Source organism: Colobus angolensis, unplaced genomic scaffold, assembly GCF_000951035.1.
Source record: "Colobus angolensis palliatus isolate OR3802 unplaced genomic scaffold, Cang.pa_1.0 Scaffold4, whole genome shotgun sequence".
NCBI lineage: Eukaryota > Metazoa > Chordata > Mammalia > Primates > Cercopithecidae > Colobus > Colobus angolensis.
In genome coordinates, this window is record NW_012117376.1 from 7174444 (window position 1) to 7188008 (window position 13565).

At 46.6% G+C, this 13565-nt stretch overlaps 1 protein-coding gene across 2 annotated transcripts in view; it reads left to right on the top strand.

Moving 5' to 3' along the window:
• PHC2 (polyhomeotic homolog 2 (Drosophila)) overlaps positions 1-13565 on the top strand; it is a 112125-nt gene that overhangs the window by 71507 nt on the left and 27053 nt on the right. For both annotated transcript variants that reach the window (XM_011955380.1, XM_011955379.1), the window contains exons 8-9: positions 8359-8774; positions 9046-9211. In XM_011955380.1, coding sequence (XP_011810770.1) covers positions 8359-8774; positions 9046-9211 — 582 coding nt within the window. The remainder of the gene's footprint in view (positions 1-8358; positions 8775-9045; positions 9212-13565) is intronic.

Sequence of the window (13565 nt, forward strand, 5' to 3'; positions counted from 1 at the left end):
CCTTGGCAACCAGCTTCTTTAGGCTCTGCAAATAGAAAAGGTCCCTTATGCCGAGAAAAGGGGTGGGGGAGCAGGTGGGGGAGGGGAGTAAGGGGCGGAGAACAGAGCCTAAGAGGTTGGGCTTTGGAGGGGAAGGAGAAGGGGCTGGCTTGCCCTTCTCACTGACAGGACTGAGCAACGGAGGGCAGAAGTGGGGCAGGCAGCAGGGGTCCCTTGGGCCTGGCCTCCAGGGAAGCCGAGTCCTAAGGAAGTGGGCCACAGCCCCAGATAGGAGACTTGGTTTTTGGAGTTCTCATTCTAGTGGATAAACTCTGGGCTTTGGGTGCACACTCAGGCCCAAAGGTGAGGAGAAAGTTGCTGACCGGGAGGGACACGCTGTGATAAAAGGGAACTGTCGGGTTGTTGAAAAGCTGGGGCCCTTTCACCCAGTTGGGCCTTCAGATGCCAGGTCTTTGTTCTGCATCCTCAGCCCGCCTCAGGTCTCAGCTGAGGAGTGAGAACTCTGCTGGAAGGCCACACAGCTGCTTTGTTTGAACACAGAGAGCGTTTTGTGCAGGAGCAGTGATTTCTGTCTGCGATAGGCTGGACAATGCGATGTTGCTGATTCTAGGATTCTTGGGCACCCTGTTTCCCTCCCAAAGCAGCCTCCAAACTGCAAGCACACTTTTACCTAGGGAATCCAATAAAAACCAAAGCATACAGGAGGGACTGTCATCCGCTAGAAATCCCCAACGATTTTGATGTTAAAATCGTGGAACCAGCCATGGAGGTCATTTCAACTATCCACTGTAGCACCAAATTTAGATGACTAAGAATCTCTTTTTATGTTGGGAGAAAAATCCAGATGATATAGGCTATCAGTGGAGGAGCTTTATATTTTGCTTAACATCTTTCACTGTGCATACGAGCCTGTGTGTGTATGTGTGAGAGAGAAAGCCGACTGACACACAAAGGGACTTGGCCTTGGTGGACGTTTCTTCTTTCCCAAAATTCTTCATCCTAGGCTTCTATTAGACTATTTCCCCGGTTGCTGTGGACTAATAATAATACTTACCAGTTAAAGAACAGCCATGTTCCACGTACTGTACTAAATGCTTTACCTACATATCTCACTTAATCTTAACGGTGATTATTCCATTTCACAAATGAAAGAGGTATGGCTCAGAGTCACTGTCATCCCCAAACCATTTGTCCCTTTAATTATGTGGCTCAACAGATACTCATTTAGCACCTATTATGTGCCAAACATTACGCTGAACACTATGGATATTAGATGAACAAGAGTTTAAATTCTAATGGGGGCTGCAGAAATTTGAGTTGTGCTTTGAAAAATGAGTAAGTTTCAAGAATGGAACAGGAAGAGGAGGATCTCAGCTGGCACTGGGAAGCACCTAAGCCCAGAGTGGCTGTGTGCGCGTGTGACCATCTGTGTGTGTAAGTGGGACCCTCCTTCCTTTTCCCTTGCCCTCTGCCATTAGCTGTGGGTCTCCTAAAACTCAGTCCTGTGGCCTGTGTTTCACTCACAAAGGAGTTTGTTGGTTCATACCTTTCAGACATCCACCACCTGTCTGCCAGTGACTTCCTAATACACATCCATCCCTGTCCTCCTCCCTTCTCCCCATACATTTCAGCTGTCTATAGGATAGACATCACCCCACCTGCATACAAGTTTTTTTTTTTTTTAATTTGGAGAATTTGTAAAACAAAAACCCTGCATCTTCCTCTCTGGAAAGGGCCCCTCTACTGTATCCTGAGCACTGTCCACAGTTGCAAGGTCCTCCTGCACCCCAGACTCACAGAGTTATTTTGACTTCACAGCTACCATTTACTGAGCATCTACTAGGCATTGAGCAAAGGCAGTGAACCTCTTTGTGGTTTAAACAAAATATTCCGTTTGATACTAACAACTATGTGGTATGTATCACCATTTACAGAACAGCACGTCTAGATCCGGAGAGGTTAAGCAATTTATCTAAGATTGCACAGCCTGTTAGTGTCAGAGCCACCAGGGAGGCAGAGTGTTACAGTGGGAAAAGCAGTGGGCTTCGGAGTTAACCTAGTTTCAGACCCCAGTTTCATCACCTATTAGTTTAATGACTATGATCAAGTTACTTAAGCTCTGTAAACCTCCATTTCCTCATCTGTAAAACAGAGGTGATTATCTTTCCCACAGGCTGTAAATGACTGAGATGGCCTGCGCAAGTGACTGGCACAGAGAAAACCCTCCCTCATTCCCATGCTCCATCACCACCCAGCTTGTCACCAGTTTGTCACCAGGTTCTGATGACACTTCCTCTTGTTTTGGCTTCCTGTTTTGCTTAAGGCCTGCTGATGGGATGAGGCTTAACTGATCGCCAGGACATCCTACTCACAACTGCTAGAATTATCTCCCTCAGAGACTGTTATTTCCTTCTTGTTTAAAAACCTTCTCTGTAGCCCGGCACAGTGGCTCATACCTGTAATCCGAGCCCTTTGGGAGGCCGAGGCAGGTGGATCGCTTGAGGTCAGGAGTTTGAGACCAGCCTGGCCAACATGGTGAAACCCCGTTTCTACTAAAAATACAAAAATTAGCTGGGTGTGGTGGCTCATGCCTGTAATCCCAGCTACTTGGGAGGCTGAGGCAGGAGAATTGCTTGAACCCGGGAGGGGGAGGTTGCAGTGAGCCGAGATCGTGCCATTGCACTACAACCTGGACGTCAAGAGCAAAACTCCATCTCAAAAAAAAAAAAAAAAGAAAAAAACCTTCACTGTGTCTTTATGTCCTCCTTGATCAGCTGGAATGCCTAGTGTATAGTAAGGGCTCACTAAATATCATGTTAATGACTTCTGACTGACTATCTGACTCCGTGGGGGGACCTTCAAGACCCTCCCCCCACTGCCCACTGCACCTCTCCTGACTGCTCCTGGTGTCCTCATGCAGACCCTCTGTTATGGCCAAGCAAATATGATGTTGTCTCTGTCTCCGACTCCTACCCCTTTGTGACTTTCTTGGCGCTTTCCCTCCCTGCCTCCTGGCATAACAATCCCCTTTTGTTGTCCATGTCTCCAAGATTGCCTCCAGAATTCCCAACTGCCTGTAACTAATACTCCTAGGCTTGCTGTACTCGTCATCCTTACTGACTCTTGTTATTCACTTGGCCATCAGCATCTTGTAATATGCAAGGCACCATGCCTCACCTGTCAAATGAAGTCAAGTTTCCCTTCACTTACTGCATTGTACAAGTCACTTGGAAACTACTCTCAGTTCTTGCTTATAAAATAAAAATACTTCTCAATTGCTTCATGGGCTTCTTGTTAGAAATAAATGAGATTTAAATGATAAAAATTCTTTGAGAAGTTCAAAGCAACACACAGTAACAGATAGTATTTTAAGAATAGCTGCCATTTACTGAGCATCTACTAGGTACCAAGTGTTGAGCAAAGGCAGTGAATCTCTTTGTGGTTTAAACAAAATATTCCATTTGATACTAACAACTATGTGGTATGTATCACCATTTACAGAACAGCAAGTCAAGATACAGAGAGGTTGAGCAATTTATCTAAGAGCCAAGATTTAAGTGTCAGAGCCAAGATTTAAACCCAGATCTGACTGACTCTAAAACCCATGCCTTTATCGACTTATGCTATACTGCCATCCTCTGCCAAGGGCAGGCTAGGGGCAGAGATGCAGGTAACAGTTTATTTTATAATGCTCCAAGCTGCTTAGCAAAGAATCCTGTACACAGCAAGTATTTGGTAGTTTTTCCAGAGGGCTGCAGAAGAGGCCTGAAAACGTTCAAGCATAATCAGACTATCATAGCGTGCCCCTGCAGCTGGCAACCCAACACCGTTTTATAAGTTTCTTACAGGGAAACTTCCCTTAGCTCTACTTCCCCTATCAAACTCCTCCTGACCCCAAGCCGAGGGAATGCATCATGGAAAATTTGTGTGGCTATTGCTTTAGAGTTTTCTAAAAGGAGCTTCCTTGTCTATTCTTGTGTATGCGGAGCACTGACCTCTAGAGCCAACCCCAACCTTAGTTCCCTCCTGAAGCCTAATCACATGAAACATCTTTAGGGATGAGCAGCCTCTAGAAGGTGCTAGCATAACTTAGACCCAACCAAAAACTGCCTCCTCTTCTGACTCCTCTCCGTTAGACACCTTGGGGTTCAACTATACATGATGACCTGGAGATCCCTGAATTCACCACAGTATTTTATGCCTCTGAGTCTTCCCAAATGCTGTTCCTTTTGTCATCTTCCTAACTCTGAATCATGTTAAACACTTGCTCTGGGAAACCTTCTCTGCTCTCCTTCCAAAGCTGAATCCCCTTTTGCATGTTCTCAATATTCTGTGCTTATCGCCTATCATAATATTTACCAAATTATGCTGAGAGTATCTGTCTACCATCTGTCTCTTACTAAACTGTAGTCTCTTCTAGGGACCATGTTTTAGCCAGTACCAACCATAGTACTTGGTGTGTGGTGGGTACTTAATAAATTGTTTGTTGAGTGAATGAATGGTTGAAAGTATATCTTCCCTTAAGAGTAGTGGTTAGCAAAAAGATCTGCCATTCCTCTCCCACAGGCATACTCTCCTTGCCTGTAGGCCAGGTAACATCAAACTCTAATCAATTATAGTAGACTTCTGGGAAAATGAACAAATAAGTAGTCCTGCACCTGTAGTTGGTATGCTTGCAGCTCCCATATACTTTGAGGCAAGAGTTCCAGCATTTCTGGGACACAGAGTTGTTTCTTGAATACTTGAAGCCTTGAGAACAAATTTTGTAGGATAAACAAGTCCCACCATGTTGTCTGTCATTCATTCATTCATTCAGCAATATTGATTGAGCATCTACTAAACTCAAGATATTTTGGAGGAAACAAATGACTCACATAAATTCTGCCTACTAAAAGAGATAAGTCACTTACTGAAATAACTCTGGGACAGGTATAACCCTTACCTCTATTTTAAAGATGATGATGGCCGGGCGCGGTGGCTCAAGCCTGTAATCCCAGCACTTTGGGAGGCCGAGACGGGCAGATCACGAGGTCAGGAGATCGAGACCATCCTGGCTAGCACAGTGAAACCCCATCTCTACTAAAAAATACAAAAAATTAGCCGGGTGAGGTGGCGGGTGCCTGTAGTCCCAGCTACTCCGAAGGCTGAGGCAGGAGAATGGCGTAAACCCGGGAGGTGGAGATTGCAGCGAGCTGAGATCCGGCCACTGCACTCCAGCCTGGGTGACAGAGTGAGACTCTGTCTCAAAAAAAATAAAATAAAATAAATAAAAAATAAAGATGATGATACAGAGGTACAGAGAGGTCAAGTAACTCACTCACCCCATGTCACAAAGCTGGTAAGCAGCAGAGTTGGAATTCAAATCCAAGCATTTTGGCTCAAGAGCTCATACTTGACTTCTGGGCACACTGCTTCTCTGAGGGCAGTGCAAAGCAAAGTGGCCTGAATGTCATCTCAGAGAAAGGGGAAAGTCCTGTCAGCTGTAAAGGCCAGAGAGTGGTGACTAGAATTTGATTTGTGGCACTCTAGACAGTATGAGAAAAGGCATATACTCTGTACAGGGTACAGTGAACAGTAAAGATTGCTTGGGTCAAATAAATAATAAAAATTAAAAGGGTGGTTTATGTTGTAAAGAGATCCTGAATTCTTGCCAGGGGCTTTAGACAACTATAGACAAAGGAGAGTCCCTGGCAGTTTTTAGTGAGAGATCAGATCTGTGCACTAGGAAGATTAGTTTGCACTCTCTAAGCTGGATTACAGAGAGAAGAAACTGGAATCAGGAAGACCCTTTACTGCAATACTCTAAACAAAAGGATTTTTTTTTTTTTTGATCCAGGATAATGCTGGAGTTAAATCATGATCTTTGTTTTTATTAATCTCAAAAAGTTAAGGATGTATTAATATATACCCCAAATACCTTGGGGTCTCTGATCTATGAATTGATTCAAGCCTTATGAGCTTGATTTCCACCCTTGGTGTATAGTAGCCTGGTTTATCCTAAAACAATTGCTTTCAGTTTTCCATGAGCAGCACAGGGTGGGGAGAGAATGGGATAGGAGAGGAAGCACAGGAATAGAAGCCAGGACAGCAGTCCCCTTTCCCGGTCTTTTGGGAAAACAAATGTATGTTTATGCTGTATAGATACAGAATCTTTTCCCTCTGTAACCCTTTTTCCTTATTAACCCTGAATTGTAAACTACTTTCCTGCTATAGCCACTCAATCAAATTCTAGATGTGGAAGAGATTTATGTGATCACCTAGCCCAGACCTCCTCTTTCACAGATTAAACTCTGAAGCCCTGAGAAAGAAGAGTACCTTGTCTCAGGCCACACAGCCAACAAGCACTGGGGCATGCCATTGATCCTCTCAGCCTCCCTGACCTGGACCATCTCCAGCTCCCACCTCACATGGGCAGCCCCTAAGAATGATTCCACATTCCAGGGGCAGGAATCCATGATTTTGCATTAAGGGAGAAAAAGTTTTGGTTGCATTTGCAGTGACGACGCCCATCATTTGCAGATTGTTCTGGCTGTGGGCACCTAACAAAGTCCTCTGTGGCCTCTTCAGTGTCTCCCAGGTGCCTTATCAACAGCCTTCTCAAAAGTGACTGATTGTTAAATTCTGACCTATTCAATGTGAGATAAGGAGACACAGCTTAGATTGGGGTCAGGGACAGTTTATAATTACCAAATGCCTGCTGGCATTTCCACAGAGGTTCTGCCATCAACCCAAACCCAACACACTTCCCTCAACATCACACTGGTGTCCAAGTTTCCCAAACCCGTCATTCAGTATCCTCCATATTAAACCCCTGTGGGCCATCCATAGTCCGTCTCTCTCTTACTAGACAGTCACCAAGACCCATTTTGCTTTTCCTTTGTAACACGTCTTATTTCTGTCCTTTCAAATCCTATTGGAATTCTGCTTGGAATTCCATGTCAGGCTGGGATGAGACCATTCAAAACTTGCATGTGAATAGACAAAATTCAAGAAGGAAGGCACCTCCCCTAACTCAGTTTGAAACCTGCTTACTTTGCATCCGTTGTATCACAGGATCCTTTTAAAATGTGAGCTCAGGACCCAGAATTCGCCTTTATCCTTACTGGCTCGAGGCTTTAGTTGTAAAAGTCCATTTGCAGGCCTCCAGCTGTGGCCTGCCATGCATTTGGCTAGCTCTCCAGCCGGGGAAGTCTCTGTAGAGGGCAGTTTTTAAACAGGACAGATTCAGCTGAGCTGCTTCGTCCTAGGCTGGCCTGGCACTAGCCAGAGAGTGATCTGTGTAAAGACAATCTCTGAGCTGAATTTCCTGAATCCCTACTCTAAACAAGGCATGAGCTAGACACTGAAGGGATTACTAAAAAATATAAGAATTCTCACCTCAAAGAGTCAGCCTGCTTAAAATGGAAGAGGGAAAAGCTAGTATAGCAACACATGGCAAAAAATAAATTCCTGTCAGGCACTGTGTTAGGTTCTGGAGAGAGATACACGAAGTTTCTGACCACAAGGACGTCATGATCTGGAAGATAGATAAGAAACAATTACAACCCACCTTAATAAGCATTATTATGATAGAGGTGGACCCTGGATACTTTGAGAACCTAAACCAGACTGATATAATAGTTATGACTAGAAATGATTGAAAATGACTACGTGCCAGGCACTGTGCTGTGCACATTAAGCCATTTTTCTGTCATTTTCTTCTCATTTCATCCTTTTAACAACTTGTGTACAGAAATTATATTTTTAATTTTTAGATTGGGAACCTGAGGCCCAGAGAGTAATTAGTCCCAGGTCCCTTGGTATATAACAGAGGGAACCAGTAACCCAGCCCTGGTCTGCCTGATGCCAGGATCCAATAACTACCATTGTCTACTGGCTCTTCCTGGAGATGGCCTCGCCTGAGCAGAGCCAGAGGCTGGATGAAGACCAGCCATGCAGAGCTGGGTTGGGTGGTGGAGAGGCTGTAGCTGTTGCAGGTACAGAGAACAGCAGATGAAGGGTGCGGAGGAGAGAGACAGCATGCCACACTTAGAATCCAGTATTTCTCTGAACTGCCAGAATGGCCAAAGAGGGCCTCACAGAAGAGGTGAGTTTTGAGTTGTGAGGAGTTAAGCTTTGCTGGTGGGGGACAGCTCAAAGAGCCCAGTGTTCCTCCAGCAAAGGAGGAAAGCAGGAATAGAGTGAATGTGTTAGGCCATGGCAATGAGCAGGCCAGGCTCAGGGTGAAAAATGAAAGGTATGAAAACAAGAGACATTGAATTTGGGAAGCCATTTTTATTTGGATGTGGGAGGGGCAGAGTTGGAAGACAGCAAAAGAGAAGGTCAAGCCATGCTCTAACCTGGCCGTTCCCCCTTCAGCTTATGCTCAGCTGCAGCCACACCAGCTCCTCCCACAGCCATCCTCAAAGCACCTGCAGCCCCAATTTGTGATCCAGCAGCAGCCACAGCCACAACAGCAGCAGCCACCGCCCCAGCCATCACGACCTGGGCTCCAAGCTCAGCCCCACCCTCAGCTCGCCTCAGTCTCTCCAAGCGTGGCCCACCAGCCCAGCTCAGAGGCCCATGCCATGCCACTAGGCCCGGTTACACCCGCCCTGCCGCTCCAGTGTCCCACTGCCAACCTGCACAAGCCTGGCGGCAGTCAGCAGTGTCACCCTCCCACGCCTGATGCTGGGCCTCAGAATGGACATCCCGAGGGCGTGCCCCACACTCCTCAACGCAGGTTCCAGCACACTTCAGCCGTCATCTTACAACTGCAGCCTGCTTCACCAGTGGTGAGTAAGCCAGCCCCAAGGTCCAGGGAGCACACGGGGCGGCCACAGCTCGGACGACCCCACAGCCCCTTCAAGAAGTGCTTCTGGGTAGGCTGGCGGGTGAAATCATCTTTGGGGATTCCAAGAAGGAAAAGAGGGCTTTCCCCAGTTTGAAGATGACTGAATCTTAAGGTCCTTGCCTGCTTCCCAAGCTCCACGGAAAGCAGGGAAGTATCCAAGAACGCAAAGGCTATTTCTGAGAGGCCCCTCTCTCTGTCCTGTCCTTTGACAGCCCCAGCAGTGTGTTCCTGATGACTGGAAAGAAGCGGCACCAGGGGAGAAGAGTGTGCCTGAGACTCGGTCTGGCCCATCACCACATCAGCAGGCTATTGTCACTGCCATGCCTGGTGGCCTGCCTGTACCCAAGAGCCCTAACATCCAGCCGTCCCCAGCTCACGGTATGAAGCACAGTGGGGCTCTGGGGGAGGGGAGAAAGTTGGCCTTTCTTGCAATGCCCTGGCACATTTCACTTGAGCATCTGCAATGGGAGGGCAAACTATTACAAGCAGGGAAGCTGGGGGGTTGGAAACAGAGGAGGGATGTGAGAAGATGAACCAGAAATAAAGTAAGGGAGACACCGAAGATATTAGAGCAAGAGGGTGGAGAAAGAAGAGGTGAAAGTTCTAGAGCCAGACACTGGGGCCTGCCTGCATGTCACTGGCGTCAGATGTATCCACATAGACATATGCCAAGTGGAGAGTGGAGGCAGGTGGCCAGTTGTCACAGTTCTCTGCTTCCTTTGGTATGAAAGGGGGTTCTTGATATTGGAAATATGGCAAAACAGCTACCACATCTCAAAAATAAGGGAAATGCCAGGGAGAGGCAGAAGGGGACTCAAATGAGTTCAGCTCACAGGAAGCATCTCTGAGGAAACTGTGCTCAGCTTTGGGATCCCCATCTGTCTGTGCGGGCTCAGTTACAAGTGGACTTCTCCCCTCCTGAGGTTCAGGAGACTCTGCTGGGTTCCTTCATCTGGATGGGAGAGGCACGGCAGTACCTCCGCCTTCTGCAAAGATCTGCTTGCTTCCCTTCCCCTCTCTGCCAGTTTGCACAGCACTGTTGGTCCAGATCTCAGTGACATTCTGAGCCATGGACCACCTGCAACTCAGGGAGGCAGTTCCAGTCATTGTGCTGTGTTTGCTGAGGAGGGGTGGGGGACAGCCAAGAGAAAAAGAGTTTGGAAGTTGATGGAGAAATAAGAAAAAAATACCTTAGCACAAGGCAGGGCAAAAAGGGTACAAAGGTTCTACAAGGAACAGAAGCAGGATCAAGGAAAAGAATATGGAGAAAGAACAGCAGGAAAATTAAAGGATGGGAAGGAGGTCATCCCTTCTCTCTCTGCACACTTGCAGATGAGAATGGGTTTTGAACAGCAGTCCATTCCACTGTAGATTTGCTCTAATTATCAGAAAGCTGCTTTTCAAGTGAAGTCAAACCTGCTCTCTTGGAATTTGCAAGCACTGGTCATGATTCTGTCTTGTGAATTGTAAGAATCCATCTTATACAGTGTTTGTAGACAGTTGTCAGACTGTCTCTTGCCTCTCCCCCCATTAAAAATGAGAAAATCTCCAGGCTAAATATCTGAGACTTTTTTCATTTTTTACTTATGACAGGTCAAGACCTCCATTCTCACCATTCTGGTCAGGCTTGTCTATCTACATTCTACCTTTTCATTAATTTTCTTAACATTTGGTCCCCAAAATTAAGCACATTAATTCCAAATATAAACAGCTACTAGTCTTCAGAAGCCTGTTTCAGGGGCAGGGCTGTTCCCTAGATTCATGTTTTATGGTAGGGAGGAACTACAATTTGTTGAACACCTGAGTACTGTTCCAAGTTGTTTACTCACTCACGACAGCCCTAGGACATAAGTAGAACTGTCCCCATCATTCAGAGGCAGAAACGAAAGCCGAGGGGCTCCAGGTCCTGTGGCTGTGAAAGGGCAGCACCATGACTCTGACTCCTACCGTAGTCACTCCCTCACCTTCCTTCATCAGGATGGTGCACGAATGGCCCCCGTGAACTCTCCAACGCTATAGGAATGACACTGTTGTTCACAGAGCACTGTCACCTGAATTCCAGAGAGCTGGGTTTCATTTTTGTTTCTGAGGTTTCATCTTACCTGGAACTGCTGTCATGCCAGCTCTCCCTAGTCTAGAACTTGTATAATTTATAGTTTGAACCAAAATATAATTGCTTACATCTGTTAAGTGTTATCTTCTAAATTTAGCCCATAGTTGCAGCCTAGCAAGAAAACAGTAATGGTTACTAGTTAATATTTATTGAGCCCTCTCTGCTAGACTTTACACATATTTCCTCATTTAATTGTGACAATAACCCTCTGAGGTAGCAACTTTTATCCTCATTTTAAAGGTAAGACCACTGAGGCATAGAAAAAAGCAAGTGGTGGGGCATGAATCTTTTCTATCTGAATTCTGCTATTCATTATACTAACTCCTCTGCTTAACTTTGCCACCTGTAAATTATATAGCATGTTTTATTTGCCTTTTACCAATTTGTTAATAGAAGTATCATACGAGACCCCACTGAGGATTCATGCCGTCTCCAGAACGGTGGTAATCAACATTGTTTGCTCAAGTGCTTGTAATCCAGAATCCCCTAAATGAACTGACATTTGCCTGTCTTTCTTCTCCATAAAGCTCTCAAAATTTCCTTTCTGAAATCTAATCATGGTGATATACAAACAAGCATCCTCCTCTTGAGGTCCTATCTCATGACAGAAGTAAGCTTTACACAGTGGAAATAACTGTCAACCACCCAAGACTTAAATATCCACTCTGTGTATGTCTTTTAAGATGCATTCTTACTCTGTCACCCAGGCTGGAGTGCAGTGGCATGATCTTGGCTCACTGCAACCTCTGCCTCCCGGGTTCAAGTGGTTCTCCTGCCTCAGCCTCCTGAGCGGCTGGGATTCCAGGCACACACCACCATGCCCAGCTAATTTTTGTACTTTATTAGTAGAGACGTGGTTTCGCCATGTTGGCCAGGCTGGTCTCGAACTCCTGACCTCAGGTGATCTGCCCACCTTGGCCTCCCAAAGTGCTGGGATTACAGGTGTGAGCCACTGCGCCTGGCCCATTCTGTGTATGTGTGAATGCCTGCTCTGTGCAAAGCACTGTGGGAAGGGAGGTAGCAGATAGAGAAACACAGTCTGTACCCCACCTCAAGAGCTGAAGGTCTACTGGGAACGATGAAAAATGCTCAGGAAAAAAATTACAATAGAAGATAAAATGTGATAAATGCCATAGACTGATTTGAGGTAAGTCATTTAAAAGCTACAAAACAGGAAAAGTTACTGCCAACTAGAGATTATCAGGATAGATTTCAGGGAGGACGAGGCATCGTTCTAGAGCAGAGGTTGGCAAACTACAGCCCAATGGCCAAAACCATCACATTGCCAGTGTTCGTACAGCTCTCAAGCTAATAATGATTTCTACATTTTAAATTTTTTTTAAAAAAAATCAAAATAATTATATTTCATGATACATGAAAATTATCTGAAATTCCAATTCTAGTGCCCATAAATAAAGTTCCATCGGAACACAACCACACTCGTGCATGTATATATTGTCTGTGGTTGCTTTCCTGCGGCAACAGCAGAGATGAGTTGTTGCGACAGACCGTATGACCTACAAAGTCTAAAATATTTACTCTCTGGTCCCTGGCAGAAAAAGTTTGCCAACTGCTGTTCTTGAGTCTGGACCTTAAAGGATAGGTAGGACCTGGACATACAAAGCTGGGGAAAGAGCATTCCAGGAAGAACTGGTGGAACTTAATTAAGAAAGGGAGGCAGGAAAGTGTGCGCATGTTAGGGAACAGGAGTTGAGGATACAATCCTGTGTTACTCTAGTTTATAAAATATAAGTGTAAGAAATGCAGAGGCAGGGGAGAAGGGAATATGAATACTAATGAAAAGGGGGTTGAAATTTTGAAAAATAGAGGAGAAAGAGAGTTAAGTAAATATTCGGGGAATGTAAAATAAATGTAAACAAAGAAGATAGGATGAGGCCTGAGAGTTGAAAGGGGTCGGGGGAGAAGAAAGGCAGGGAATGAATATGAATACTAACGCAGGCAAGAAAATGGGGCCTTGTTGGGAATAGAGGGAAGTCAAGAATGAAGTCCCTGGCATGGGTCCAGCACCTTCCTGAGCCTCGCGCTCCCGAGGGTGGGGACTGTGTCACGCTGCACCTCTCTGTACCCCAGCAGCCCCTCGCGCGCGAGCTGAATGAGTACGCTTCGCCACGACGGCGCAGGTTCACCCGGTGCGCTTGGTGAAGAGAACTCCAACTGTGTGTCAGGCAGGGCGGGCCGCCTGAAGCCACTTCCTCAATCAGCCTCCGCCGCAAGCCCGAGGCCGCTCATAGAGGTGTGACCGGGGCACTTGGGCCATGACTTCTCTCTGATCCTCGGTTCCCAGTAGGAAGGAGAATGACTTGTAGGGTCGTTGTGAACAATAAGTGGGGAGAGTGCGACCTGGGTTTGGCACGAACTGAGCTCTCGGTGACTGGCGGTCATTAGTCTTCCGAGAGCCCCCCAGGCCCCTTAGGGAGTGAACGGTCCAAGGCGTGAGTCGCGGGCCGCCCCGCCAAGGAGCACTTGCGCAGGGGGCCAGGGCAGCCTCCTCGTGGCGTGGCGCTTCGCCTCCCTAAGCTGAGCCCCGGGCGTCCCTAACCCGCCTTCCGGAGGGCGCGAGGCGGGGCTCGACGCACAAAGGAAGCGCGCGGCCCGTGT